The sequence below is a fragment of the Natator depressus genome, chromosome 6 (assembly GCF_965152275.1).
Source record: "Natator depressus isolate rNatDep1 chromosome 6, rNatDep2.hap1, whole genome shotgun sequence".
Classification (NCBI taxonomy): domain Eukaryota; kingdom Metazoa; phylum Chordata; order Testudines; family Cheloniidae; genus Natator; species Natator depressus.
In genome coordinates, this window is record NC_134239.1 from 100,405,670 (window position 1) to 100,432,975 (window position 27,306).

Here is a 27,306-nt window from a genome sequence, read left to right on the forward strand (position 1 = left end):
CAGCATTTTATTTTGCACTGTGTTTAATGAGAAGTTCATTATCTGACTTGTAAAATATTTATTTCTCTTAAAGTGTCAAAAGCTATTAGCCTCTGTTGTGAACCCGCCACCAAAATGAAATCTGTTTTCAAATATACAGTGCCAAAAAATAGCTAAATAAAAATCTTAATTTTTTTTTGAAGGGGTGGGAGGGAGTTCTATTTCTATTTCTAATTTGCTTATTAAATAATACAAAGAAAAATTTACTCAGAAATGTTCAGATACCAAGGGAATGGGTAATGTATCAGACCTAGCTAGAATAGAAAAGATCAGCATGCCAACTTTAACCATTGTTAAATATTTAACAATAAGTATAGTAACACTTCCTAAAATGTTTATATATATTTTATTAATACAAATATACTGACGGGCCTGGGCAATGGGCACTTTTAAAAACAAAAATAAATTAATTAATAAAAAGTAAAGTTTATGCTGCAAGCATCTCCTCAAACAAACTTGATACTGCAATTTATTTAATTTTTTTTTTACTTTACAACAATGAAGATATATAGTGAAAAAATAATCACAACTTACACCGATTGCTTTGGTCTTTTTATCTTGTAAGATTTGACTGATGATACTGAGCCACACATTATCTTTGCTATTTTATTGTTCAAGATGTTAATTCTCACCTGTTTCAGGGTCACTGAAGTCAGGCAAGGTAATCGTATTGAGCTGTCGTCTGTCAGCAATGGCTCTGTCTAACAGACTGCTCCCACGTCCCGAATCACTGTAACACAATATTTAAAGTACAAGTCATTTAAAATATAAAATCAAACACTGACTGTTGAGATAGAATTTTTATACTGTACCTCCTCACATGTTGTTGCAAAAAAATGCAAATAGTGATAATCAAAGTTTAGTATTAAACATGGCCAATTATTCAGTTAAACAACTACACTAAATAAAAGGTAACTAAAAATTTAAGCCATACTTATTTTAACAATTTTTGTTCCATAATAAAGTCAATCAAAATGGGCACAAAAGATCCAAACATTTAAAGTGAGTCTAAAATGTTATAATTTTACAAGCAAAGTATATACTCAGACTCAAGTCATTAAACTAGTGCACAATACAGTAAATTTACATGGCAATTAATAAGATGACAACACTCCTAAAGAACAGAATCGAAACACATCCAAACCAAACCGAAACATAGGACAAAGAGTTAAAGTTCAAGAGGAGCTGTGGGGATTACTAAAGAGTAAAAGAAATGTTCTAAGAGCTGAGTTTTAAGCAGGAATCTGAAGAAAAGAGGATGTTTTGTAGATGAACCAATTCAGTTTTATGCTTAGTGAAATTTAAGGCAACAACCTTTGTAAAAATACAGATGGTACAGAAGACTGGTAATGAATTACTGTAAGAATCTTTCACCTCTGTTCACTACATTTGAGTCTAGTCTAGTTTGGCAGTGACTGAAACTCAGTGCCACCTAGCTGTCTCATTTGGCAGCCTATGTGTAGGGCCCTACCAAATTCACGGTCCATTTTGGGCAATTTCACGGTCATAGGAGTTAAAAAATCATAAATTTAATGATTTAGGCTATTTAAAGCTGAAATTTCATGGTGTTGTAATTGTAGGGGTCCTGACCCAAAAAGGAGTTGTGGGGGGGGTGGGGGTTCAAGGTAATTGTTGGGGTTGCGGTACTGCTACCCTTACTTCTAAGCTGCTGCTGGTGGCAGTGCTTCCTCCAGAGGTGGGCAGCTGGAGAGCAGTGGCTGCTGGCCGGGAGACCAACTCTGAAGGCAGAGTCGCTCCCAGCAGCAGCAGAGAAGTAAGGGTGGCATGGTATGGTATTGCCACCCTTACTTCTGCGCTGCTGCTGGTGGGGCACTGCCTTCAAAGCTGGACGCCCAGCCAACAGCCACCGCTCTCCAGCCACTCAGCCCTAAAGGCAATGCAGAAGTAAGAGTAGAAATGCTTCTACCCCCCTAAAATAACCTTGTGACTCTCCCGCCCCGCCACAACTCCCTTTTGGGTCAGGATCCCCAATTTGAGAACTGCTGGTCATTCCAGTGAAATCTGGAGAAGAGATTTCATGGGCCATGACACATTTTTCATGGCCGTGAATTTGGTAGGTCCTATCTATGTGGAAAAAACTTGGTCTATTAGTCCATTTCTTAGTTCACATCACAAATAAACCAACCCTACAGGCCTGACTGGCAGTTTTAGCAGAAGGGCCAGGACTTAATGGGAATGGAGAATGAATTTCCTCTCACCCCTAAATTGTCCCTTCAAGGTTGGTGGTGAGGCACATTAGCAGGACAGTGAGGGGAAGCTCGTACTGATACTGTCTGTGCCTTAAACATTCTGTGGATAAATAGATAACTTTTGTTTCTAGGGCTGCTAATCTGGCACTTTTCACAGTTAATTCTCCCTTTTAAAAGGCATTTTTTCAATGGAACCCTAAAATGCAATAGCCCCATTTAATATGGTATATGCTCTTGTCTAATTCTCCTCTCACAACTGTGACAATTAAGAGTAACTCCATTCAATTCACCAGTATAAAATGGGGTCTAAGTGAGATCAGAATCTGGGCCAGTTTTACATCTGTCCCAATTTTAAAATGGCCTCCTACTTTTGAATTGAAATGCATTCTTGCCCTTTTCTTTCAATTCAGCTACTCAACTCACTATAGTTACACTTTAAGAACAGGGTGAAAGATACTATTTCCTTTCTTTATGCAGATGTTGCTAAAATATTACCAATAGGATCTTGCATGACACTAATGTCATTGCTAGACTGCAATTTCTCTGCAAAGAGATGCTATTATAGCAATCTACAGGAAACAGAAGGGAATTTTCTGGGATACAGACTATCAGTTATAGTTATTACATCAGTTGGCACATATTTTTTGGTAATGGCTATATTAATGACTTCTTCAACCCAGGAACAACGTCACATTAAATATCGTTGAACAGAACAACATTTAATGTAAATTATCTTTTAATTACTGCACTGACATTCTGGGTGGTTATCTGGTTTCCTCCCGTAGCTGTACTTATTCCAAAATAAGCCTGTATGTGACAATGTCCTACACTGCTCCTCTCCTAATTCAGGGTGTGGCTTAGCTCTTTCCTATTTAATGTACAGAAACTGAATGAAAGTTATATGCATGTACAGTGTATTCCCTTAATTAGGCTGAGTTGGTTTAAGGATGCAAGTACATTATATTGTAATTGTAATGAGAAAAATATAGAAAAGAAGAGAAAGAGCCTATTTTAATTTTTGATATACTTTAGCAACCAGACTACAGATGCACTGCATTTGATGTAAGTATAATACCTTAATCCTACAAAATGTAAGTATAATGCCTTAATCCCTTATACCTTACAATAAGGGAATTAAAGAGTAGCAGAATTCTAAGGATTTATAGCCAATTAGTGAGCAAACATTTACTTGTATGCTGGAAATGACTTTCAACAACAAAGAGCAGATTGTTTTCTTGTGTTTTATAAGATCAATGCCATGGGAAAGAGTAGTGATTAGCACTTTTATTTCATGTGTTCTGTCCAGTTATTTTCACAGGTAACAGATTAATGAGGACATTGAGTCCAACCTTCTCCTACAAAAGGTGATCTGATTGCAACCAGAGATATGTGCCATAGCAAGTCAAGCTAGTCAGGAAAGGAAACTTTCATTCAGCAGCACAAATTAGAAAGGGAACCCCCGTCTTATTATAATACTGCTCCATGTTCAGCTACTATTCGTGTGAAAATGCAATATGCTACATTAGGGTAAGTATGTCACATCACCACAACCCTGCCAGCACTGTATCAGGGGAGGTATGCCACACCAGATGCTACATAAGGGAGGTGTGTGACACCATCACAACCGCAACAGTGCTAACGTGATGTGATTTGTAAAACCAAGTCTCCTGTGTCACAGCATTTATTCATAGCCCCGGCCCCCTCCCTGAGATCCATGCTGATCTTGATTGTAATTTATAAAGATTTTTTGTAACTGAATTGTTGGAGCTTTTTTACCAAAAGCAGCAGCCTCAAAATCTAGGTTAGTGACAAATAAGGAGACAGAGGTTCCCAGGTTCTTTAGGGAGAGGTGGAAAGATCAAGACAGTTGGCAACTATTATTATTCAGAACTGATATCACACCCAATGTAATGAGAATACTAAGCTTTTATAGTTCAGGGCAGGCCAGAATTCCTGCTGATACCTGGAGGAGTTGTTACTTAACTGAAATATTTTTAGGTTAGATAGCACTGAGCACATCAGGAAAGCAATGACAAAGCATGGTTAGACATCTGTACTGCACACAAGTATAACTGCATATTGTAGGAAGGTATAAAGATATGTTTACAATGTTACTTGCACAGGCATGATGCTGCAATTAAACTTATAAGTAAATTGAAACCATTCTGTTCAGCAGAGAATTCTGGGAATTTGGATAAGAAGCTCTTTTTGCCATATATAAACTGGGAAATATTAGAAATATTTTTCAAGTGACAAATGTCACTTTGATGCCTACTAACAGTATCTGGACCCTTGCCAAATAGTCCTATTCTAATCCATTTCTAGCCCCTTTTCATTCCAGTGTAACAATCTGAACAGAATATTTGGGCTTGTAAATATTTACAACATACTCTGAAAAACAAAATGTTACTTTGAGATATATGTATATATATATTTTACAGCCTATTTCCACATCTCTTTCTCAACAACTTTATTTTTAAATGAGGGATATCTTCATGAAAATAATAGTTGCTTTTAAAGAGTTCATCTGCTCCTACTGCTTATTCCCACCTTAAATAAGAATACTCTCTTTGTGACATCATAACTAAATACTGTGCAGAAGATTGTGACATCACAAAATGAGGACTTTATAGTCAAGCATTGAGTAACCAAACTGTGAATGTGGGGAGGGCTTTTAAAAAATGCATGGATGAAGATTAAAGTGGACTGGGCTCTAAACAGATGGTTCTCATGACATCTCAACAAGTCTTCTAAAAGGATTTTTTCTCTTTAGTAGAAGAAAAACAAAAATATAGTACTACTTTCCAGCATAAACTCCTCGCCCAGCACCCGCTTCATCTTCTCCATGATTGGCCTCTACTATATCAATAAGATTTCCTCCACACTCTACCAGTCTGCAGCACCCATGACAGTGCTCGCCAAGGCCATTGGCAAAGGCAAGAAGAGGAATTGATGCCCCCATGACCCCTCCCATCCAGCCTGCCCAGGACTCTGGGGTACCCAATAACATGGTCTCTTTGTGTAAAAAAAAACAAAAAAAACAAAAAAACAAGCCACCCCCACAAGTGGCATGCATCATGCTTTTTAAATTGTCACACACTATAGGAATTTAGATGAAACAGAAATATTCCTTATACAGTATTATTTTTCTATAAACGACACCTAAAGCTACAACACATTTTTAGGTATAAAAGGTACCACAATGGAGGGCACAGTACAAGATGAACCCCCTATCTCCCTTGTGGTAAAATTGCTTATATTCCCATTAGTAGAAAGGTAAATTAATCTGAAGTACCATCTGCTCGGTGAGAGTCTGGCCCTTTGCACCACTAAAGCAATTGCACGGGGCAGAGACTTGGACATAACTAGTCAATTGTAGTTAATTTGGCAGAGCTAGTTCCTTACACCAAATGCCCCCAGTTAAGGGGGAGTCCTAGGAAGGGCATCCCTCTGCTACGCTGAGCCTTAACTGGTATAAATTAGAACACCCCCATAGCTTCTCTAACTTGCGGCCATGTCAGGTTCAGTAAAGACCAAAGCTCAGAATCAGAGATCCAGAAATAGCTGTCTTATGTGCCCTCTTTTCTTGCATTCTCCTCTCAAAAATTATTCCTGCTCTCCCATGGGAGAAAAATATTCCCATTGGAGTAGCTTGTGCACAATTTCTAGCACTCCTCCCCTCCACCCCAGATAATGGATGATATTGGCTCTTATATTTTAGGAATAATTAGGGCTGTAGATTAATCGCAATTAACTCATACAATTAACTCAAAAAAGACAGTTACCTTTTCCGTAACTGGTGTTCTTCGAAATGTGTTGCTCGTGTCTATTCCACAATAGGTGTGCGCGCTCGCCACATGCACCGGAGCCGAAAGTTTTTCCCCTAACAGTACCTGTAGGAGGAGCGCCCCAGCGACCTCTGGAGTGGCGCCTCCATGGCACAGTATAAGGGGAGCTGTGCGCTCCCCCCACCCTCAGTTCCTTCTTGCCAGACAACTCCGGCAGAGGGGTAGGAGTGCGGGATGCGGAATAGACATGAGCAACACATCTCAAAGAACGCCAGTTATGGAAAAGGTAACTGTCTTCTCTTCTTTGAGTGATTGCTCATGTGTATTCCACAATAGGTGATTCCAAGCTATATCTCTTGGAGGTGGGTAGGAGTTCACAAATTCCTGGGACGGAGTACGGCCCTGCCGAACCCGGCGTCATCCCTGGTTTGGGATACGATCGCATAGTGCAAGGTATACATGTGAACCGAAGACCACATGGCAGCCCTACAATGTCCTGGGTGGGGATGTGGGCCAGGAAGGCAGCCGGCGAGACCTACACTCGAGTGCACCTTCATAATCGGTGGCGGGGGAACACCCACCAGATCGTAACAGGTGCGGATGCAGGAAGTGATCCAGTTGGAGAGACGCTGACTGGAGATCGACAGACCCCTCATGCGCTCAGCCGAGGCGACGAACAGCTGCGAGGACTTCCTGAATGGCTTAGTCCGCTCGAGGTAGAAAGCCAGAGCCCTTCGCACGATGAGCGTGTGGAGGTGGCGTTTCTCACTGGACGCGTGAGGCTTGGGGCAGAGGACCAGCAGGAAAATGTCCTGACCCATGTGATAGGCGGAGACCACCTTAGGAAGGAATGCAGGGTGTGGGCAGAACTGAACCATGTCCTTATGAAAAACCGCGCACGGGGGCTGGGAGGTCAGGGCCCTGAGCTCCGAGACCCACCTGGCCGACGTAATAGTGACCAGGAAGGCCACCTTCCACGAGAGGTGAGACCAGGAACACACGGCAAGTGGCTCAAACAGAGGCCCTCTGAGATGGGACAACACCAGGTTCAGGTCCCACTGCGGGACCAGGGCCTAGCATATGGGAAAGACGGTCCAACCCCTTGGGGAACCGGCCAGTCATAGCATCGGGGAATACTGTGTGCCCCTGCACCGGCGGATGGAAGGCCGATATTGCCGCCAGGTGCCCCTTGACTGACGAAGGCGCCAGGTCCTGTGTTCAAAGGTGGAGAAGGTAGTCCAGGATAAGCTGGATCGGGATGGCCACTGGAGAGACACCCCGTTCGGCTGCCCATCTGGAGAACCGCGACCATTTTGCCAAGTAGGTGTGGTGTGGAGGGTCGTCTGCTTTTCAGGAGGACGCGCTGGACCCTTTCTGAGGACGTCCTTTTTCCTCTACCTCACCATTGAGTAGCCACGCCATGAGGTGGAGAGCTGCTAGGTTGGGTGGAGGAGGCGGCCCCGGTCCTGGGAGAGCAGGTCCGGGCGGAGCGGCAACGGCCACGGCGGAGCAACCGCCAGGCCCGTAAGGGTCCTGTACCAACGTAGCCTGGCCACACTGGGGCAATCAGGAGGACCCGTGCCTTGTCCGTCTTTATTTTTTCCAGGACCCTGCTGATCAGTGGGAATGGGGGGAAGGCATAGAGAAAACTGGCCTGACCAGGACAGGTGGAAGGCATCGGAGATAGTGCCCCGTGCCAGTCCCCCCCGGAGCAAAACCGGGGACAGTGCCAGTTCTGCTGCTTCACAAACAGATTCACCTGGTGCTGGTGAGCCACTTCCGGGTGGAGAGACCACTCGTGTTGGGAGGAGAAGTTCCTGCTTAAGCGATCCGCCCGTGTGTTCCGGGCGCCCAGCAGATGGAAGGCCCTCAGGCAGATGTCGTGGGCTATACAGAAATGCAACAGCCTGAGGGCTTCACGGCAGAGGACCGGGTCCTGCCTTGCCTGTTAATATAGAACATCAAGGCCGTGTTGTCCGTGAGGATCCTGATCACCTTGCCCTGCAGTTGCGAGCAGAAGGCCATGCACGCCAGAAGTACCGCCCTGAGTTCCTTGATGTTTATGTGTAGGGACAGATCCTGCATCAACCACAGACCTTGGGTCTGAAAGTTCCCCACATAGGCCCCCCAACCCAGGTCCGACACACTGGACATCAGCTCCAGTGACAGGGTCCTGTCCCGGAACAGGACTCCATGGAGCGTGTTGCTTGGGGTGGACGAGCACCATAGTGAGGCGATCGCCGAGTCAGGCACAGTGAGGACCTTGTCTATCCTGTCCCTGGCCTTGGAGAACTCAGAGGCCAGCCAGAGCTGGAGAGGCCCCATTCGGAGAATGGCATGGCGGACCACGTACGTGCATGCCGACATGTGACCAAAAAGCTGGAGGCACGCTCTGGCGGTGGTCACCAGGAATCTTGTGACCGTGTCAATGAGCCCTTTTAGGGTCTCGAACCTGTACGGTGGGAGGGAGGCTATGGCTGACGAGTTGTCCAGGAGCGCCCCGATAAACTCTATGCATTCGACCGGGACTAATGTGGGTTTGGCGTCATTTACCAAAGGCCCAGGGCGACGCCCGTGGACAGTAGGAGTGTCACGTGATCCCTTACATGCGACCGGGAGCTGCCCTTGACCAACCAATTGTCCAGATACGGAAAGATCTGGATCCCCTGGCGCCTAAGGTAGGCTGCTACCACTGACATACATTTTGTAAATACCCTGGAGCCAGTGGATAGGCCAAACAGGAGGAACGTAAACTGGTAGTGATTCTGCCCACCAAGATTCTGGGGGGAGGGATAGCTCAGTGGTTTGAGTTTTGGCCTGCTAAACCCAGGGCTGTGAGTTCAATCCTTGAGGGGGCAATCTAGGGATCTGGGGCAAAAAATTGGGGATTGGTCCTGCTTTGAGCAGGGGGTTGGACTAGATGACCTCCAGAGGTCCCTTCCAACCCTGATATTCTATGATTCTCTGAAACAGAGGAAGCGTCTGTGCCTCTCGAAAACGTGAATGTGGAAGTACGTGTCCTGCAGATCGAGGGCAGAGTACCAGTCCCCGGGGTCCAGGGAGGAGAAGATGGAGGCCAGTGAGACTATGTGGAACTTGAGCCTCACCGTGAACTGGTTTAGATCCTGCAGGTCCAGGATGGGCCTGAGTCCTCCTTTGGCCTTTCAGCCGTGACCACTCAGGGAGGGAAGCACACAACCAATTTTAGAAGGGAAGCTTCATTGAGTGGGAGGGGGGGCACACGCCTTTTATAGACCCTTGACTTGTTATAGGTGGCGTTGTACTTTGGCTGGGTGGCCTGAGCAGAAGCTTGCTGTGGCCTAAACTTAGATTTGGCTGGAGCCGGGACATAGAGACCCAGAGTCTGGAGGGTCGTGCAGGGGTCCTTCATGCCATGCAGTTTTGTATCCGTTTGCTCTGCAAACAGAGCTTTGCCACCAAACGGGAGATCCTGCATGGTAGCCTGCGCTCCACTGGACACCCCGGACAGCAGGAGCCACGATGCCCTTCTCATGGACACCACCGAGGCCATGGACTGTGCTGCCATGTCTGCCACATCCGAAGCCGTTTGCAGGGATGCTCTGGCAGCTGCTGTACCCTCCTCCATCAGCACCTTGAACTCTTTCTTATAGCACTCCTGGAGGGAATCCTCCAACTTGGACAGGGAACCCCACAAATTGAATTCGTACCTGCCCAGGAGCGCCTGGTGGTTTGCCACCCGCAACCGAAAACTCGAGGGAGAATAAAGCCTTCTCCCGAAAGAGTCCAGCCTCTGCAAATCTTTATTTTTCGGGGTAGGGGCTGGTTGGCCCTGCCGCTCCCTGTGGTTGATGACTCAACCACCCGGGAGTTGGGTGCCAGGTGGGTGTAGAGGTACTCGTGCCCCTTGGTGAGTACAAAGTACTTGTGTTTTGCCTTCTTAGAGATGGGGGCCAGCGAGCCCCTGTTTGCCACCCCTTCGTGGAGGAGCAAAGCTACCCTGCCCAGTGCCAAAGAGGACAGCATGTTGAATAGCAAGTCTGAGGGTTCCTCCAACTCCTCTACCTGGAGGTGGAGGCTTGATGCCACCCTTTTAAAAAGTTTTTGATGGGCCCTTAAGTCCTCCTGATAAACAAAAGAAATCGTATTTTTCAATTCACCTCATACAAGCACGTTAGTGCAATCTCTTTATTGTGACAGTGCAAGTTAGAAATGGCAATTTTTATTGTTGTTATATAACTGCACTCAAAAAACAAAACAATGTAAAAATTTAGAGTCAACAAGTCCGCTCAGTCCTACTTCTTGTTCAGCCAATGGCTGGGACTAACAAGTGTGTTTACATTTATGGGACATTATGCTGCCCGCTTCTTATTTACAATGTCACCTGAAAGTGAGAACAGGCGTTTGCATGGAACTTTGTAATCAGCATTGCAAGGTATTTACATGCAAGATATGCTAATTCATTTGTGTGCCCCTTCATGCTTTGGCCATCAGTCCAGAGGACATGCTTCCATGCTGATGACGCTCGTTAAAAAAAATGTGTTAATTAAATTTGTGACTGAACTCCTTGGGGGAGAATTGTATGTCTCCTGCTCTGTTTTACCTGCATTCTGCCATATATTTCATGTAAAAGCAATCTCAGATGATGACCCAGCACGTTGTTCGTTTTAAGAACACTTTCACTGCAGATTTGACAAAACACAGAGAAGGTACCAATGTAAGATTTTTAAAGATAACTACAACACTCGACCCAAGGTTTAAGAATCTGAAGTGTCTTCCAAAATCGGAGAGGGATGAGGTGTGGAGCATGCTATCAGAAGTCTTAAAAGAGCAACACTCCAATGTGGAAACTACAGAACCCAAATCACCAAAAAAGAAAATCAACCTTCTGCTGGTGGCAGCTGACTCAGATGATGAAAATGAATACGAGTTGGTCCGCAATGCTTTGGATCGTTATCAAGCAGAACCCATCATCGGCATGGACGCATGTCCTCTGGAATGGTGGTTGAAGCATGAAGGGACATATGAATCGTTAGCCCATCTGGCATGTAAATATTTTGCGACGCCGGCTACAACAGTGCCATGAGAAAGCCTGTTCTCATTGTAAACAAGAAGTGGGCAGCATTATCTCCTGCAAAGGTAAATAAACTGGTTTGTCTGAGTGATTGGCTGAACAAGAAGTAGGACTGAGTGGACTTGTAGGCTCTAAAGTTTTACACTGTTTTATTTTTGAGTGCAGTTTTTTTTTGTACAGAATTCTACATATGTAAGTTGCACTTTCACAATAAAGAGATTGCACAACAGTATTTGTATTAGGTGAATTGAAAAATACTATTTCTTTTGTTTTTTTACTGTGCAAATATTTATAATAAAAATAATAATATAAAGTGAGCACTTTCCACTTTGTATTCCATGTGGTAATTGAAATGAATATATTTGTAAATGTATAAAGCATCCCAATTTTTTTAAATAAATGGTATTCTATTATTCTTTAACAGTGCGATTAATCGTGATTAATTTTAATTGCTTGACATCCCTACTAATAATCAAAATTGTTTGGTATATGCTGTTAGCGATTATCAAATGAACTTGGTGAGTTTTAGTCCCTGTTAAATGCGACTCTGATTGTACATTAAACATATCAGACTTTAGCCCTTTTTCCCTTTAAAAAACAGAAATCAATGAGTCCCACCCATCTCTAATTTATCTTATAAAAACAGAAATGCAAATATGTAGTAACAAAAATTAAGCCAGGCCTTTCCAGCTTTCATTATCATAAAACTTCTTGTAATTAAACACTCACTTCTGTCTCAAAATTGTAGAGCAATGCATTTAAAAAACCTTTTGTAAATAGAGACCAGATATACATTATATCCCAAGAACCATTTTAGCAGTAAACGCAAGAAAAAAGATTTATGAATTATAATTAAATTGGACTTCTTCTGATGAGTTTCAGTGTACAGGAGACAAAATCCAAGATTTCTTTAGCATCTTACCTGGGGTTAGTGAGATTGTAACAGGACTTCCAAATCTGTAGCATATGTTTGCAGGTAAGGAGTGCCTCATCTGGGCCTCTGCACATGGATTCCAGTTTGACTTTTGAAAACAGTAATCTAATAGAGAAGAGGAAATTTTTTTTTCCAAGAGTCACATTGAAGCAAAAACCCTTAATTTTCATTTGAGAGATCCTTGCAATGATTTGAAAACAAATTAGAATACAAAAGTTCCCAATACTATCTACAGAGAACCAAACTGGAGGGGAATATGAAATATTGACGTTATAGTACCATGCCCTGGAATTGTATTCTTTAGGTATTTTTCCTTACCTTACACATCAAATACAAAAAGAAAAGGAGTACTTGTGGCACCTTAGAGACTAACAAATTTATCTGAGCATAAGCTTTCGTGAGCTACAGCTCACTTCATCGGATGCATGCAGTGGAAAATACAGTGGGGAGATTTTATATACACAGAGAACATGAAACAATGGATGTTACCATACACACTGTAACGAGAGTGATCAGGTAAGGTGAGCTATTACCAGCAGGAGAGGAAAAAAAAACCAAACCTTTTGTAGTGATAATCAAGGTGGGCCATTTCCAGCAGTTGACAAGAACATGTGAGGAACAGTAGAGGGGAGAAATAAACATGGGGAAATAGTTTTACTTTGTGTAATGACCCATCCACTCCCAGTCTTTATTCAAGCCTAAATTAATGGTGTCCAGTTTACAAATTAATTCCAATTCAGCAGTCTCTCGTTGGAGTCTGTTTTTGAAGTTTTTTTGTTGAAGAATTGCCACTTTTAGGTCTGTAATCGAGTGACCAGAGAGACTGAAGTGTTCTCCGACTGGTTTTTGAATGTTATAATTCTTGATGTCTGATTTGTGTCCATTTATTCTTTTACGTAGAGATTGTCCAGTTTGGCCAATGTACATGGCAGAGGGGCATTGCTGGCACATGTACATTGGCCAAACTGGACAGTCTCTACGTAAAAGAATAAATGGACACAAATCAGACATCAAGAATTATAACATTCAAAAACCAGTCAGAGATCACTTCAATCTCTCTGGTCACTTGATTACAGACCTAAAAGTGGCAATTCTTCAACAAAAAACTTCAAAAACTGACTGCAACGAGATACTGCTGAATTGGAATTAATTTGCAAACTGGATACAATTAACTTAGGCTTGAATAAAGACTGGGAGTGGATGGGTCATTACAAAAGTAAAACCATTTCCCCATTTTTATTCCCCCAACCCCCGCCCACTGCTCCTCACACGTTCTTGTCAACTGCTGTATATATATATATCTTCCTATTGTATTTTCCACTGCATGCATCTGATGAAGTGGGCTTTAGCCCACAAATGCTTATGCTCAAATAAATTTGTTAGTCTCTAAGGTGCCTCAAGTACTAACACAGCTGCTACTCTGAAACCTATCACATACAAAGAAATCATTCTTATAGGAGCCCTATTTGTAAAGTAACGTATGGTAACATACAACTCATCTTTTGTTGTGGAAGCATAAACACACAGTAAATTAAATCTGATTTTCATAAAATTTTGCATTCATGTAGATTTCTTGGTCTGAACTGGGGGGATTCTTCAATTAAACTCTATGTTCAAGGGGGAGTCCATATTTATTTTTTTCTTGTAATTCTCAATATGGGCTCCATTCAGTGTCAAAATCAGCACCTAGATCCAAGATGACATTGACTACATTTAACATAGAATCCATGTATATCAACCATGGGGAACTGTGGTGTACAAAATATCTATCTTATATACCACCGTACATTTGACTTCATGAATTGTTTTTTATTCTTGATGGAAGGTTAGTATTCTTTTTTATGACTGCAAACACAAGGCTGAAATATCTGACTGCAGAATACAATTTCTATGATACACCACCATTGTCAAACCAATCTTGGGAACCAATAACGTCACTGATATACTGTAAATTTGATAGACACAAGGTGAGTGAGGTAATATCTTTTATTGGACCAACTTCAGTTGGTGAAAGAGAGAAGTTCTCAAGCTACACAGAGGTCTTCTGGGTTCAATAAAAGACATTTCCTTACCCACCTTGTCTGTCTAATATCCTGGGACCAACATGGCTACAGTAACACTGTAAACTTGATATTTTTCATAGGGCAATTACAATGAGGCTCAGTGTAGTCAGAATTGAATTTTTTCATATTACTTTGTGTTTCAATACGCTATCCTGATGAAAACCATAGCCTTTTATTGTGTGGGGTACGAACACCCAAACAGGCACATTTACTTACAGAAAGTAGGACATTACAATAGTCAGAACAGAACTAGATATAATGATGTTAAAGTGAAACCCAAAGGAGGATGAAAAAAGCACACTGTGTTTGAGGAGACAGCAGCATTTCTTAGTTGGGACTGTGACTACTACTTTTGTGTGTGTGTGTGTGTGGGGGGGCAGGGTAGTAGGTAAGTACCCTGGTAGACAATAAGTGAAAGAATTTTAAAAGCTTAACTGTGAATCACTCTGGCAAAGAGGAAAATTGCACAGTGCCATACATAATAATTACATTTAACAATGATCAGCACTTGAAAGTTTTCTTTGTTAACTACAATGGAAAATTGGAAATGGCCATATTGGAAATGACACTATTGGACTAGAAAGGATAAAGGGAACAGAGCAACAGTATGAGTGACAAAGAAAATCTACCTTCACTCTACATTATGTTGTCATCAAGAGAAGGTCAAACTCAGGTTTGATTTGAATTTAAGACGTTTCCTAACAGAGTTCAAAAAATAGCATCTTGCACTATGGATCATATAGCGAAAGCAAGGATAGATGAAAATGATGTTACTATCATAATTAATTACAATAGAAAAGAATTAAGATGACTATCTTTAACTGCTCCTTTGCACAAAATGCGAAGATGTCCTTTCAGCTGCATTTTTCAGATGTTATGTTAGAACATGGCCCCCTGTCAGTTATACTTGCAGTGACTGACTCAATTCCGTGATATATAAAATGGGTACTTCTTTAATAACTTTCAGGGGCATTAGAAGGATAAGTTCAGTAAAGTGCTTTGAGATCCTCAGATAGAAGTTCAAAGTATTCACAACAGTATTTGGAGAACAATTATGTAATTAATGCATGATCATCTCTCTGTCTCACTGTCAAATTTCGGTAACATTATCAGTTATGAATCAAACACACACACTAATAAAAGTGAATGTGCGTTAACATATTGATGGAAGATTCAAATACTAAGAACTTTTGCTTGGACTATATTTTATCTGTCTGCTTTCATAGTTTTAATATGTGCATTAAAAACAACAACATCGTTTGCTATCTCTCTATAGCATCAGACAGGAAAAATCTCTCTAGAATCAAGATAGGACAATACTGGTGGATATCTAGATTTTGTATGGCTTAAACAGTATAGAAAAAACATGTTCAGAGCGCACAGCTTACGAGAAGTCATATGCAACACACTGAGCTGACAAAGAACTTATAATTAACATTAAATAACATCTTTCAAACACTTGACTCAGGATATGGTGTTGAAAAGGTGTGGGCTGAATTAAAGGAAGTCATATGCAGAGAACAATGGAGGATTCCGTGATCAGACTTGAAAAGAAAGAGTAGCAGTAACACCTAGGCAAGAAGTAATGACAATGGAAGCAAATGGCAAAGAAAACCTGATCTTAGAATATAGCACACACAAAAGATGGTAAAATGTCCATGAAATTTGAAAAAGTATCTTGGACTAAATTGTAAAGAAACAGAAAATGAAACATTCGGCACCCTTTTAAAAGCAATAATAAATTAAAAGGAGGGTGCAACAGTCACTTCAAGTCATGAAGAAACAATGAAACTCCCTTGTAACTTCTTACTGGGATGGCCAACTAAACCAGCATAAGTGAAATAAGCAAGCAGTATTTGTTAATTGAAAATTATTCCAAAACTTCTTTTGCTCCAAGCTCCTGCCCAATTTAGTTTAGCAGAAAAACTACAACAGATGTCACAGATAACAAACTTTAGCAGATGAATGGCTAAGATGCACTAAACTACAGTACAAAAAAGAAAAAAAGTATCTACTGATTAGAAAAGAGCCAAAAACAATGGAACAAAAGAGATTTAATAGCCTGAAACTACTGCAAAGTGAAGTCATACTGGAAAAATGTTCAGAATTACAATAATGCTATGAATGAGAAACAAGCCTGAGAAACCGCACCAAAACAAAAATCAAGTCCTAGTGGGTGGATTGTATTTGAATTTTTTTTCAATGGTTACAACAGAAAATCTTAGGTTTCAAAAGTTCTTGATCACAAATTCATGGGGTCCAAAAAATATTGCAGTGGGTACAAATCAGAGAGTAAATGTGTCATATTCCAAGAAGTTGATCAGGAAAGTTATTGAACAAAATAAGAGCACAACCTGCTACAAAAAAATTCGAGTACTGAAGAGCACTAGGAAAAAAAGACTAGTCACACAAGCAGGGCACTCAAATCTAACAGGATTTAATATATTAAATCTGAATCCTTCCTACATGGGGCACAAACAATGCTCCACTATCTGTACTGCCTAAGCTGGGCCTCTCTTGTGCATATCCTCTATGTTAAGTGCCATAAATATTCCCTCTCTAAGTACAGTTCAACAGAGGGGTTCTTTCAGTCAGCATTATTTCAGTGTTCCTCCCACTCCCCAGTCAAGGCAGACTCTTTAGCTTCATTCTTAACTCATCCCAGCTTCACAAGCTTCCTTCGTGACTTGGTTTTCACCTGTAGTTTTCCAAGTTTTAACTTTTTTTTATTGAGTCTCACTTCTTTGTTTGTAATGTGAAATGTTACAACACTTTCTTAGGGTGTTCAACTTCTCTGTCAAAGGCTTCTTGTGGGGTTGGTCCATTTAGCAGTATTGCCAACCCTAAATGTTCAAAAATCATGAGTCAGGCTCACCAAAAATAATGAGATTTGGCATCATGTAAAAATAATAGATTATGTAAAAATAACAGATTTGGTGTTATTTGCCTTCTGCTTTTTGAGCCTTTAGGGTGCACTGGGGTCACATTTTGAAACTTTCTCCACAATCACGAGAGCTAGAAACTTACTTTTTCTTTAAGATTGAAGGCTGAAATAATCACATATCCACTTGACTCCAGAAGCTGGGGCTTTTAGGAAAACAATTATCATGAGACTAATGACAAAATCATGAGTGTTGGCAACACTGATTATCTCTGGACAGTATTCTGCCTATCACGCTCTTCGTTCTATTTCTGTTGTTCAGGTCTTTCCTTGTTTGTTCTTAACAGGCTCTTGGCTGGTCTATACTTGCCACTTAGAACCCCACTGAGTTTTGATAACGTATTTTACTAACATCTCTTTCAGCATCAGCTTCTTTGGTGATGTTATCCATGTATTTCCTCTTGTCTCATCTTGTGCTGCTTTGTCCTCTGTTTTGTGCAATTTTTTTCCTATTAAATTATTAGTGCACAAAAATGTATTGAAATGTATTGAAAAGCAGAGACATAGCATCATGGATGGTAATCTGTTAATTTATATTTCATATAGATTAAATCAAAAAGGAAATAAAATATACAAACAGTTTCTTTAAAGGCAGACAGCAAGCTGGATTTAGTTTGACACCTCCAGCCAATAAAATGAACGTGCCAAAGCTCAGACATTAGGTTAGAAAAATGAGAGAACTGTCTGGATGGAGAGAATCTTTTATTTTGAAAATATGATGCAAAGGTGGGGCTAAGAGGTTCAGTTGCAAAGTTGGCACCACAAATACAAAAACCAAAAATATAACAATTTGGGACAGTCAGTGGCATTTTGACCAGAGAAATCTCATTCAGTCTGGAATCTGTAGGTAGTTCAATGATTATTCTCATTTTTGTGAAGACAAAATTCCATAGGGTTTCCTGAATTGGGGAAAGTCCAGGAGTTAATTATGTTGCACTGTTTATAATTATGGACAGGATATTCAGGGTTCATCCCTGTGAATCCTGGATGTAAATCTCACAGGGACACTCCTTCCCACCTTTGCAAATCACCAGGGCAGAGTGATTCATAAATTGGAGAACTGCTCTGAAATCAATTAAATAAATTCAAGGAAGACACGTCCTATACTTATGAAGCAAAAATCAAATGCACAAATACAAAATGGCAAATAACTGGCTAAGTAGCAGTACTACAGAAAAAGATCAGGGGGTGGGGGGTATGGTGCATCACAAATTGAGTATGAGTCAACAGTGTGATGCTCAGTATTGCCAATCTCAAGAGATTAAAAATCATGAGCCAGACCCCTCAAGAGATTAAAAATGATCAGGTCAGACCCCAAGAGTCATGAGAGTGGCCCAAAAATCATGAGTGCTTTTTAAAAAAAATATTATGTTGTGTTTTTGGTCTGTCTTTTGATATTAGAACTTCTCCTGCCCATGCCCAGTGTGTGTGTGGGGGAGAGAGAATTAGCATTGACCATTCTTTCACATTTACTGGGTAAAGTGATTTTGGCCTCTGCTGCAGGAGCTCTCACCCCCACATCTGCCTGCCCCTGCCCAGCATTTAATCCTGCCCCACTATGCCCACACCAGTCCCCCAATCCGCCAGTTCAGCCCCTTCCCCGCCCCAGCCTCACCTCTGCTTTTCCTACAGTTCTGTACCCCTCTCAACCAGACCTGTGAGGCTGCAATAGGGTCCCATCTCCCACTTCCCAGCCTAGCGGGGGCTGCTCCAGGGACTCAACCTCACTATGCCGCTTCCCAGGACAGGAACTGCAAGGGGATGGGGGGACAAACAGAGGCACTGTCCTGTCCATCTTTCTCACAGGAAGGGTGAAGGGAAGGCGGGAGTAGAGTTGTGCTGAGCTCTAGTACCCTCTGAAATCCCGTCACTTACTAAAAAAATCGTAAGGGTTGGCAATACTGGATGCTGCTGCGAAAAAAACAAATGTCATTCTGGGCACAAATACATAAAAAGTTATTGTAAAGAGGACAGTGATCAATTGTTCTCCATGTCAACAGAGGGAAGGACAAGAAATAATCAGCCTGCTCTTCAGCAAGAGAGATTTCAGTTAGATACTGACAAAAGCTTTCTATCTATAAGGATAGAACTCAGCTGCCTCCAAATAACATGACTGGAACAACACAGAAATATCTGAATATTCATGAAGCATGACAGCTCCATAGGAAGTAGGCAGGAGAAAAAAAGAAGGGGGCAATCAGTTTGCTGCAGGACTTACATACCTACTGGCTGTACTGGGTAGAGAGGTTGCAGCAGAGAAGGATTCAATCCATAGCAATATGGCAGCCCTAATCATGCCTCCTCCTCCTCGGCCTGCCAGATCCATCCACCATTTGAGCTACCAGTGGGGAAGCTCCAGCTACCATAGCCTCTCCATAGCAAGCTTTCCACCATAAAGCCAGCATAAAACAGGACTGAATTTGACTAACAGTGCTCAAGTCACTAAGCTGCTGTTTGTCTTTCTTCAAATGCGACAATCTAATGTGCTCACATTCTTCTTCCTTCCTATCTGTCTACTTTGTATTTATCACACGTCACTATGGTACTCGGAGCCCTCCAGTTTCATAACTTCTTGATTTTCATTCTGTGTGGTACTTACCATATTCAGGGCATGAAGAACGTAAGAAGTGCCACATTGTGTTGCCACAGGGTTAAGCCAACCATTCTTGGCAAGTGATAAAGAACAATACACATTCAAAGAAACTAGAATTTAAAAGCTATTTCAAGTAAAGGTACCTGTATGCACTGTGTAACGAAAAAACTAATTTTGTATCCAAAAGTAACGGGCTTTTATTGTATTACATTCTACACAATTGAAAAATGAGACCATTACAGGATTCCAGATATTCTCTTTGAATAATGCAACAATTTGTACTTCTAATCTAGCTAACCTTTAATATGCTTTGCTAAGCATTTTTCTGATGAATACATGATAGTGTCAAACTGGAAAAGATTAGGAAAGAAGAAAAGTAAGGCAATAATTCTCTCCAACTTTCATATGGTTGTAGGAAAGTGTATTCATTAACGGTATTGAATAAGAAAAATTATACTGATACACAAAACAACTGCTTTGTGAATGCTGAGATCCTGCAGAATGCTTGGAAACGGTATCTAGACTAAATTTAAAAACAGATAAATAGACCACAAACATTTCATTTACTCAGAATATGTTTCTTTTAAAGCCCATTTTATAGGGTGATTTGCTGGCTGTGTAATTAGTGCATAAGAGCTCTCTACAAACCTGTAAGGGATCTGGGATTTATTTCCATGTCAAGTCTGTTACTCAAAGGCTGGGAGATTCTTTAGAGAATCTTACAGTTGAGTTAACAGCGTCATATATATGGGCTTAGAAAAGAATCTCAATCCATCACTCTTCAACTAGAAATCAGAACATCACTGGGGTGGCCTTGAGGTTGGCACCAGCTGGGAAGAAACAAAAAGGGATTCTTTGGGCCCACAGAGGTCTGGAGAAGATCCCTTTCTAAAAAGAATAAAAAATATCCCTCAAGAATGCGTAGGTGTTCTAAGAACATTTACTGCATTAGAGAAACACATGTTCCATCATATTTTTAGTTTGCATTCCCTCACACAATAAACTGATTGTTCTTATTCAGATTTGTTTGGAAGTGACAGTACAATTTAACAGGTATCCTTTAAAAATGAAGTATGTTAAATGGCAAAAGTTCAAATTTTAAAAATGTAATCCTAACAGCGCTATAGTATTATTATTTTTAAGCATCACTTGGAGATTTTATAATTATTTAAACAGCACTGAAGTGAGTAGGTTGCCTTATAATATTTGAGTTTATGAAAAAAAAATAAACAGTCTACAAACCAAATCTTGAGTTGGGTCATGTTGCACTGGGTAGGTGACCTTTTACTTATTGGGAGGGATGGAGGTTTCCACCTTGGTCTCCAAAATCTCAGTTTTTTTTTTTTAATAGTGGTTATAAAGTAAATCTCTAGCCATTGTGGTTGTGAACAAAAACTTCAAAACATGAACTGAATGTAACTGTGATGAATGTTGATCTGGACCCCAACATATAATTTATGTACTGGGCGTCTGAGATGGAGTAATGGAATATCAAAGGGCAGCAGACAGTTAAAGCACCATCCTCCACAGTCTCAAGACCAATTACTGCAAGCCATTAAGACTGAATGGACCACGAATACTGTATAAACAGGGTGCCCGCGCCACTTAGAGCCCCCGCTTCCCTACACCACCGAGGCTGAAGTCAAGGAGGTCTCTGGAAGTCACGGATTCCGTGACTTCTACGACCCTCACGACTAAGGATGTAAAATTAAATAAAATGGTTAAACGGTTAACTGGTAGGAATTAGGCTTTCGATTCCAGCCCCGGCTGCTGGAGGGACTGCAGCTCCGGCCTCGCCGGAGCAGCCCCAGCACCGCAACGGTGGGCTATAGCAGCCCTCCACGCCTGCCAGCCGGCCAGAGCAACCCCAGCCCTGGGCTGGCCAAAACAGCCCCAGCACTGGTCACCCTGCGCCAGCTGGAGGGAACCCAGCCCTGGCCGCCCTGCACCGGCTGGCCGATCCCAGCCGCAGCCAGAGCGACATCAGTTAACTGGTTAAATGGTATAATTTTAATTGTTTTAACGGTTAACTTTTTATATGATCTTTACATCCTACTCGTGACTAAATCATAGCCTTATGTATGAAATCAAACTAAATGTATTTGGTTAAATACCAGTGTCAAAAAAGTTAACTTATACATGCACGTGTCCACATGTTTTCAGGGATACGATTTCTCTGAGGCTGGCATAGCAGTAATTTCTACCAAAAGCCTTCTGGTTCTGTCCTTATCTCCCCACCCCCAGAGTCCTCTATTTAATCACAGAACAAGTACCTAGCACAACATGATTAACAACAGCGGTAGCAGCTCCATCAACATGCCAAAGCTCTGAGACACGGAGTGACCATGCCTACAGGCAAAACTTAAGTTTTATTTATAGGACTATGTCAACCAACTGCTCTTCAACTACTAAGACGTGTGCCAACAGTGATTATTTTTTAAAAAATTATGTGGCCACCTGAGACCATGAAAAAAGTTACTCACCTTCTCGTAAATGTTGTTTTTCGAGATGTGTTGTTCATGTCCATTCCAACCAGGCGTGTGTGTGCGCACATGCACAGTAGCTGGAAGATTTTTCCCCTAGCAGCATTCGGGGGGTCGGCCTGGGCGCCCCCTGGAGTCGTACCTTCATGGCACTCAATAAAGGGCCCTGCTGACCCACCACCCTCTCAGTTCCTTCTTGCCGGCTACTCCGATAGAGGGGAAGGAGGGTGGATATTGGAATGGACATGAAAAACACATCTTGAAGAACAACAGTTACTAGAAGGTGAGCAACTGTTTTTTCTTCTTCAAATGCTTGTTCATGTCAATTCCAATGAGGTGACTCACAAGCCCAAGTTCGGGAGGCGGGGTCGGAGTTGTCCACTGATTGGAGCACTGCTTGTCCAAAGGCTGCATCGTCTCTGGCCTGCTGGGTAACCGCATAGTGCGTGGTGAAAGTATGAATGGAGGACCACATCACTGCTCTGCAGATTTCCTGAGTGGGAACCTGAGCCAGGAACGCTGTTGATGAAGCCTGCGCCCTGGTAGAGTGCGCAGTGATTGGATGTGCAGGAACCCCCGCCAGGTTGTAGCACTCACGAATGCAGGACATGATCCATGACAAAATGCGTGGTGATGACACAGGCAGACCTTTCATTCTGCTTGCCACTGCCACGAATAACTGGACTGATTTTCTGAATGGCTTCATTCTCTCAGTGAAGAATGTTAGCACCCTTTGGACATCCAGTGAGTGAAGTCTCTGCTCCCTGCTGCTGGAATGCGGCTTAGGGAAAAATACTGGGAGAAAGGTCCTGGTTGATGTGAAACTGTGATACAAGCTTTGGTAGGAAAGCAGGATGAGGTCTGAGCTGAACCTTGTCCTTATAGAACACAGTGTAAGGGGGCTCTGATGTTAGGGCCTTAAGTTCAGACACCCTCCTGGCCAAGATTATCACTACCAGGAACATGACCTTGTAAAAGAGGTAGAGTATGGAGCACAATGCCAACGGTTCAAAGGGCGGTCCCATGAATCTAGAAAAGACCGAGCTGAGGTCCCAAGCTGCGACAGGCTGCCAGACAAGCTGCGACAGGCTGCCAGACATGAGGGTATAGCCTGTCGAGATCTTTTAGAAACCGGCTGACTATTGGGTTAGCAAAGACAGAGCGGCCCTCTGCGCCCGGGTGGAAGGCTGAGATGGCAGTCAAGTGAACCCTTACTGATGACACTGAAAGCCCTTGCTGCTTCAATGGAGGAGGTAGTCCAGAATAAGCGACACTGAGGCTAGCGTCGGGAACGAATGGCGCTGTGCCGACCAGACTGAAAATCTCTTCCACTTGGCAAGGTAGGTAGCTCTCGTAGAGGGTTTCCTGATGCCAAGGAGGACTTGTCTAACCTGATCTGAATAGGAAAGCTCCACCGGGTTCAACCATGGAGCTTCCACACCATGAGGTGCAGCGACTCAAGGTTAGGATGTTGGAGGTGACCATGATCTTGTGTCAGAAGGTTTGGGAAGAGTGGCAGGGAGACTGGAGCTTCCATGGACATGTCTAGGAGTGATGTGTACCAGTGCTGGTGGGGCCAGGCTGGAGCTATCAAGATGACCTGAGCTCGTTCCCTCCGGATCTTGAGGAGTACCTTGTGAACGAGTGGTATGGACGGAAAGGCATACAGGAAACAACCTCCCCATGGGAGGAGGAAAGCGTCCATACTGGTGCCCGGGCTTTTGGGAAGGAGCAGAACTGCTGGCATTTCCTGTTGCGTCGCATGGCGAATAGGTCTATCTGGGGAAATCCCCACCTCTGGAAGATTGAATTCGTGACATCCGGGTGAAGGGACCACTCATGGCCGTGGAAGGACCTGCTGAGGTGGTCTGCCAGCTCATTCTGTACCCCAGGGAGGTACGCTGTTTGTAGGTATATTGAATGTTCTACACAGAAGTCCCATAGCATGAGGGCTTCCTGGCACAGGGGAGAGGAGCATACACCCCCCTTTTTGTTGATATAGAATATTGCCATGGTCATATGACATGGCTGTCATAACTGATACACATTGTCCCATTAAGTATGCCCGGAAAGTCTGGCATGCCAGGTGCACCGCTCTCAGCTCTGACATTGATGTGGAGAGCCAGATCCGCCTGAGACCAGAGACTCCGAGTCCTGCGGTCTCCTAGATGTGCTCCCCAGCCCAAGTCTGATGCGTCCGTCACTAACGAAAGAGACGGATGCGGACTGGCGAAGGGGACCCCTGAGCACACCTCCTGAGGGTTGAGCCACCACAGGACAGAGTCTAGGACGGGTGAGGCAGTGTCACGATCCTGTCCAAGCTGTCCTGGGCTGGTCGATACGCTGATGCTAATTATGACTGGACTGGTCGGAGCCTGAGTCTGGCATGCTGCACCACGTAGGTACAGGCAGCCATGTGCCTCAGAAGCTTCAGACAGTTTCTTGCTGTGGTGGTGGGAAACTGTCTGAAACCTCAAATGATACAGGCCAGGGTCTGGAACCTCACTTCCGGCAGGTATGCTCTGGCTTGGGTCAAGTCCAGTACTGCCCCTATAAACTCTATCCTCTGAATGGGGGACAGAGTCGATTTTGCTTCGGTTAGAAGGAGACCCAGGTTGTTGGGTTGTTGAAGGTGGCCCTGATGCATTTGACTTGAGCTTCCACTTTGGTCTGGAGCAGCCCTTGATCAGTCAGTTGTCAAGGTACGGAAACACGTGTACCTGGTGCCTTTGCAGGAATGCAGGAACGACTGCCATGCACTTCATGAAGACTTGAGGTGCTGCTGACCGGCCAAACAGAAGGACAGTAAATTGTAGTGGGTATTGTTCATTACAAACCTGAGGTACTTCCTGTGGGGCTGGGTGACTTTAATATGAAAGTAAGCGTCCTTCAAGTCAAGGGCGGCATACCAGTCTGCTGGATTCAGTGAGGGTATGATGGAGGCCAACGAGACCATGCAGAACTTGAGTTTCTTCACAAACTTGTTGAGTTCTCGCAGGTCCAGGATGGGCCTAAGGCCACCTTTAGCTTTCGATATTACAAAATATCGGGAATAAAAGCCCTCGCCCCTGTACTCCTGAGAAACCTCCTTCACTGCCCCTAGAGATAGGAGTGACTGCACCTCCTGGAGAAGAAGTTGCTTGTGAAAAGGTTCCCTGAAGAGGGATGGGAAAGGGGGGGTGGAAGGGCGGGAGTACACAGAATTGGATGGAGTATCCCCTCTCTACCGTGTGGAGCACCCAGAGGTCCAAGGTGATATGGGACCATGCACAGTAGAAAGGGGATAGTCAGGAGGAGAAGGTAAGGTGGGGTGGATCCAGTCTCTGGTGTGGCGCACCATCCTCAACCATGCCTTCAAAAGGCCAGTTTGGGCGCTGAAGACCAAAAGGCAGGTCTTGTATGGTCTGCTGGACCTCAGAGGGGAGACCAGAAACCTGGAGCCATGAGCCCCTTCTCATGGCTACTCCTCTGGCTATAACCCTGTCTGCCCCATCAACTGCTGCCTGCAGAGCCCCCCTGGAGATCAGTCTCCCCTTCTCGACCAAAGCTGAAAATTCGGCACAGGAGTCCGAGGGCAGCAACTCCGTGAATTTAGCCATTGCTGAGCAGGTATTATAGTAGTACCTGCTGACGATGGCCTGCTGGTTAGATATTTGGAGTTGTAGCCCCCCCGTTAAGTACACTTTTCGCCCGAATAGGTCGCGTTTTTTAGCTTCCCTATTCTTGGGGGAAGGGCCCTGACTCTCAGGAGGTCCTGCACCACCTCAAAAGCCTCTGGGGTGGATGGGAGCGGCAGGTGCTCTGAGGGGATCAGTGATTGCGATGGGCCCGGACTCGACTACCTCACTTGGGCAGGAGTCGACAGAGCCCCACTCTGAGCCTCAGCCCGACTGAGGTGCCACTGATGGCTGGTCCCTGAATCTTGCCGAGGGGGATTGGCCTCTTTCCACCTCCTCTTCTTCTGCACTGGCAATTGGGACTGGTGCCGAAGGCTGGAGTGCCCTCCCGAGAGGCTCCATGATGGTGCCGAGCCTCCTTGGCAGTCTTTTTTCGAAGCCGGATCTCTCGAAGATGGCACCGGAGCACTCCGCACCAAAAAAAGGCATACTGGGAGCAGGAACCCCAGCGCCTGGGTCTGACTGAGGTCGGAGAGCTGTCTCCATGAGGAGGATTTTAAGCTGCTGCTCCCTCTCTTTAAGTGTTCTTGGTTGGAATTCCTGACAGATCTTGCAGCGGTCTTTTTGGTGACCCTCACCCAGACACTGTAAACAGGAGGAGTGGGGGTCACTTTTAGGCATGTACTTCGCACAGTCCTGGCAAGTCTTGAAGCCCGGGAATCGCGGCCTCTCCTGGTGACAAATAAGGGGGGGAGAAAAATGGGGGAGGGAACCCACCGTAACTGAAATTTATAAGTGAACTAACTACGCTATACTTAACAACTAGAACTAACTTTCTACAGTGAAAACCGAAAATATTGCTAAGCTGCTTGCCGAAGCAAGCAGAGCAAGGGGAAGATCCAGCGACCGTCACTGGCGGTAAGAAGGAACTGAGGGGGGTGGCAGGTCGGCAGGGCTCTTTATTGGGCCACGAAGGTGCAATGCCAGAAGGCACCCAGGCCGACCCCACGGATGCTGCTTGGGGAAAAATCTTCCGGCTACCGTGCACATGCACGCACACACACCTGAAAGGAATTGACATGAACAAGCACTTGAACAACTCTTCATTTCACTTAGGATAATGGACAGCCATCAAATAATATGACTTGCAGCCATTATTGACCTGGGGAAAAATAAAAGGCTCCATATTCCACTGCTGACTCCTGAAATAGTGTAGCTCAGAAGAAGTTCCCATGGGCTAGGAAGAATTTTAGAGTTTTCAATTAAGATAATACATTTGCTTAAAATTGTATGAAATATTCTTGGAACAAAAAAGTTTTCCATCATACGTCAACAAATGTAAATGTTTAAACAGTGAGCTTAGTCTTCAGTTGCTTTCAGACCTGTTACCATATGTCTTTCCCTTTTTGATCTTACAGCTTAACATTAAAATAAGATTCTTGCATTCCTCAAATATCCCTTCTGCTGTTCCTTATGCCTGCTACTTTAAAAAGCCTGTCAGCTGTCATCTCTTGGAGTCATCACTAATTTGCAGCGTATTAGCAGTTATTGTTTATTGCTTATTGTTTTAAGTGGCTTTTCATTA

General features: G+C 43.4%; 1 protein-coding gene across 6 annotated transcripts in view; it reads right to left on the reverse strand.

Moving 5' to 3' along the window:
- TTC7B (tetratricopeptide repeat domain 7B) overlaps positions 1 to 27,306 on the reverse strand; it is a 331,494-nt gene that overhangs the window by 105,673 nt on the left and 198,515 nt on the right. For 5 of the 6 annotated variants that reach the window (XM_074956113.1, XM_074956115.1, XM_074956114.1 and 2 more), the window contains 2 exons: positions 12,013 to 12,129; positions 672 to 769 (listed from right to left, as the gene is read on the reverse strand). In XM_074956113.1, coding sequence (XP_074812214.1) covers positions 672 to 769; positions 12,013 to 12,129 — 215 coding nt within the window. Of the gene's footprint in view, positions 1 to 491; positions 495 to 671; positions 770 to 12,012; positions 12,130 to 27,306 lie in introns of all 6 variants that reach the window. The other variant, XM_074956116.1, reaches the window with a different exon arrangement.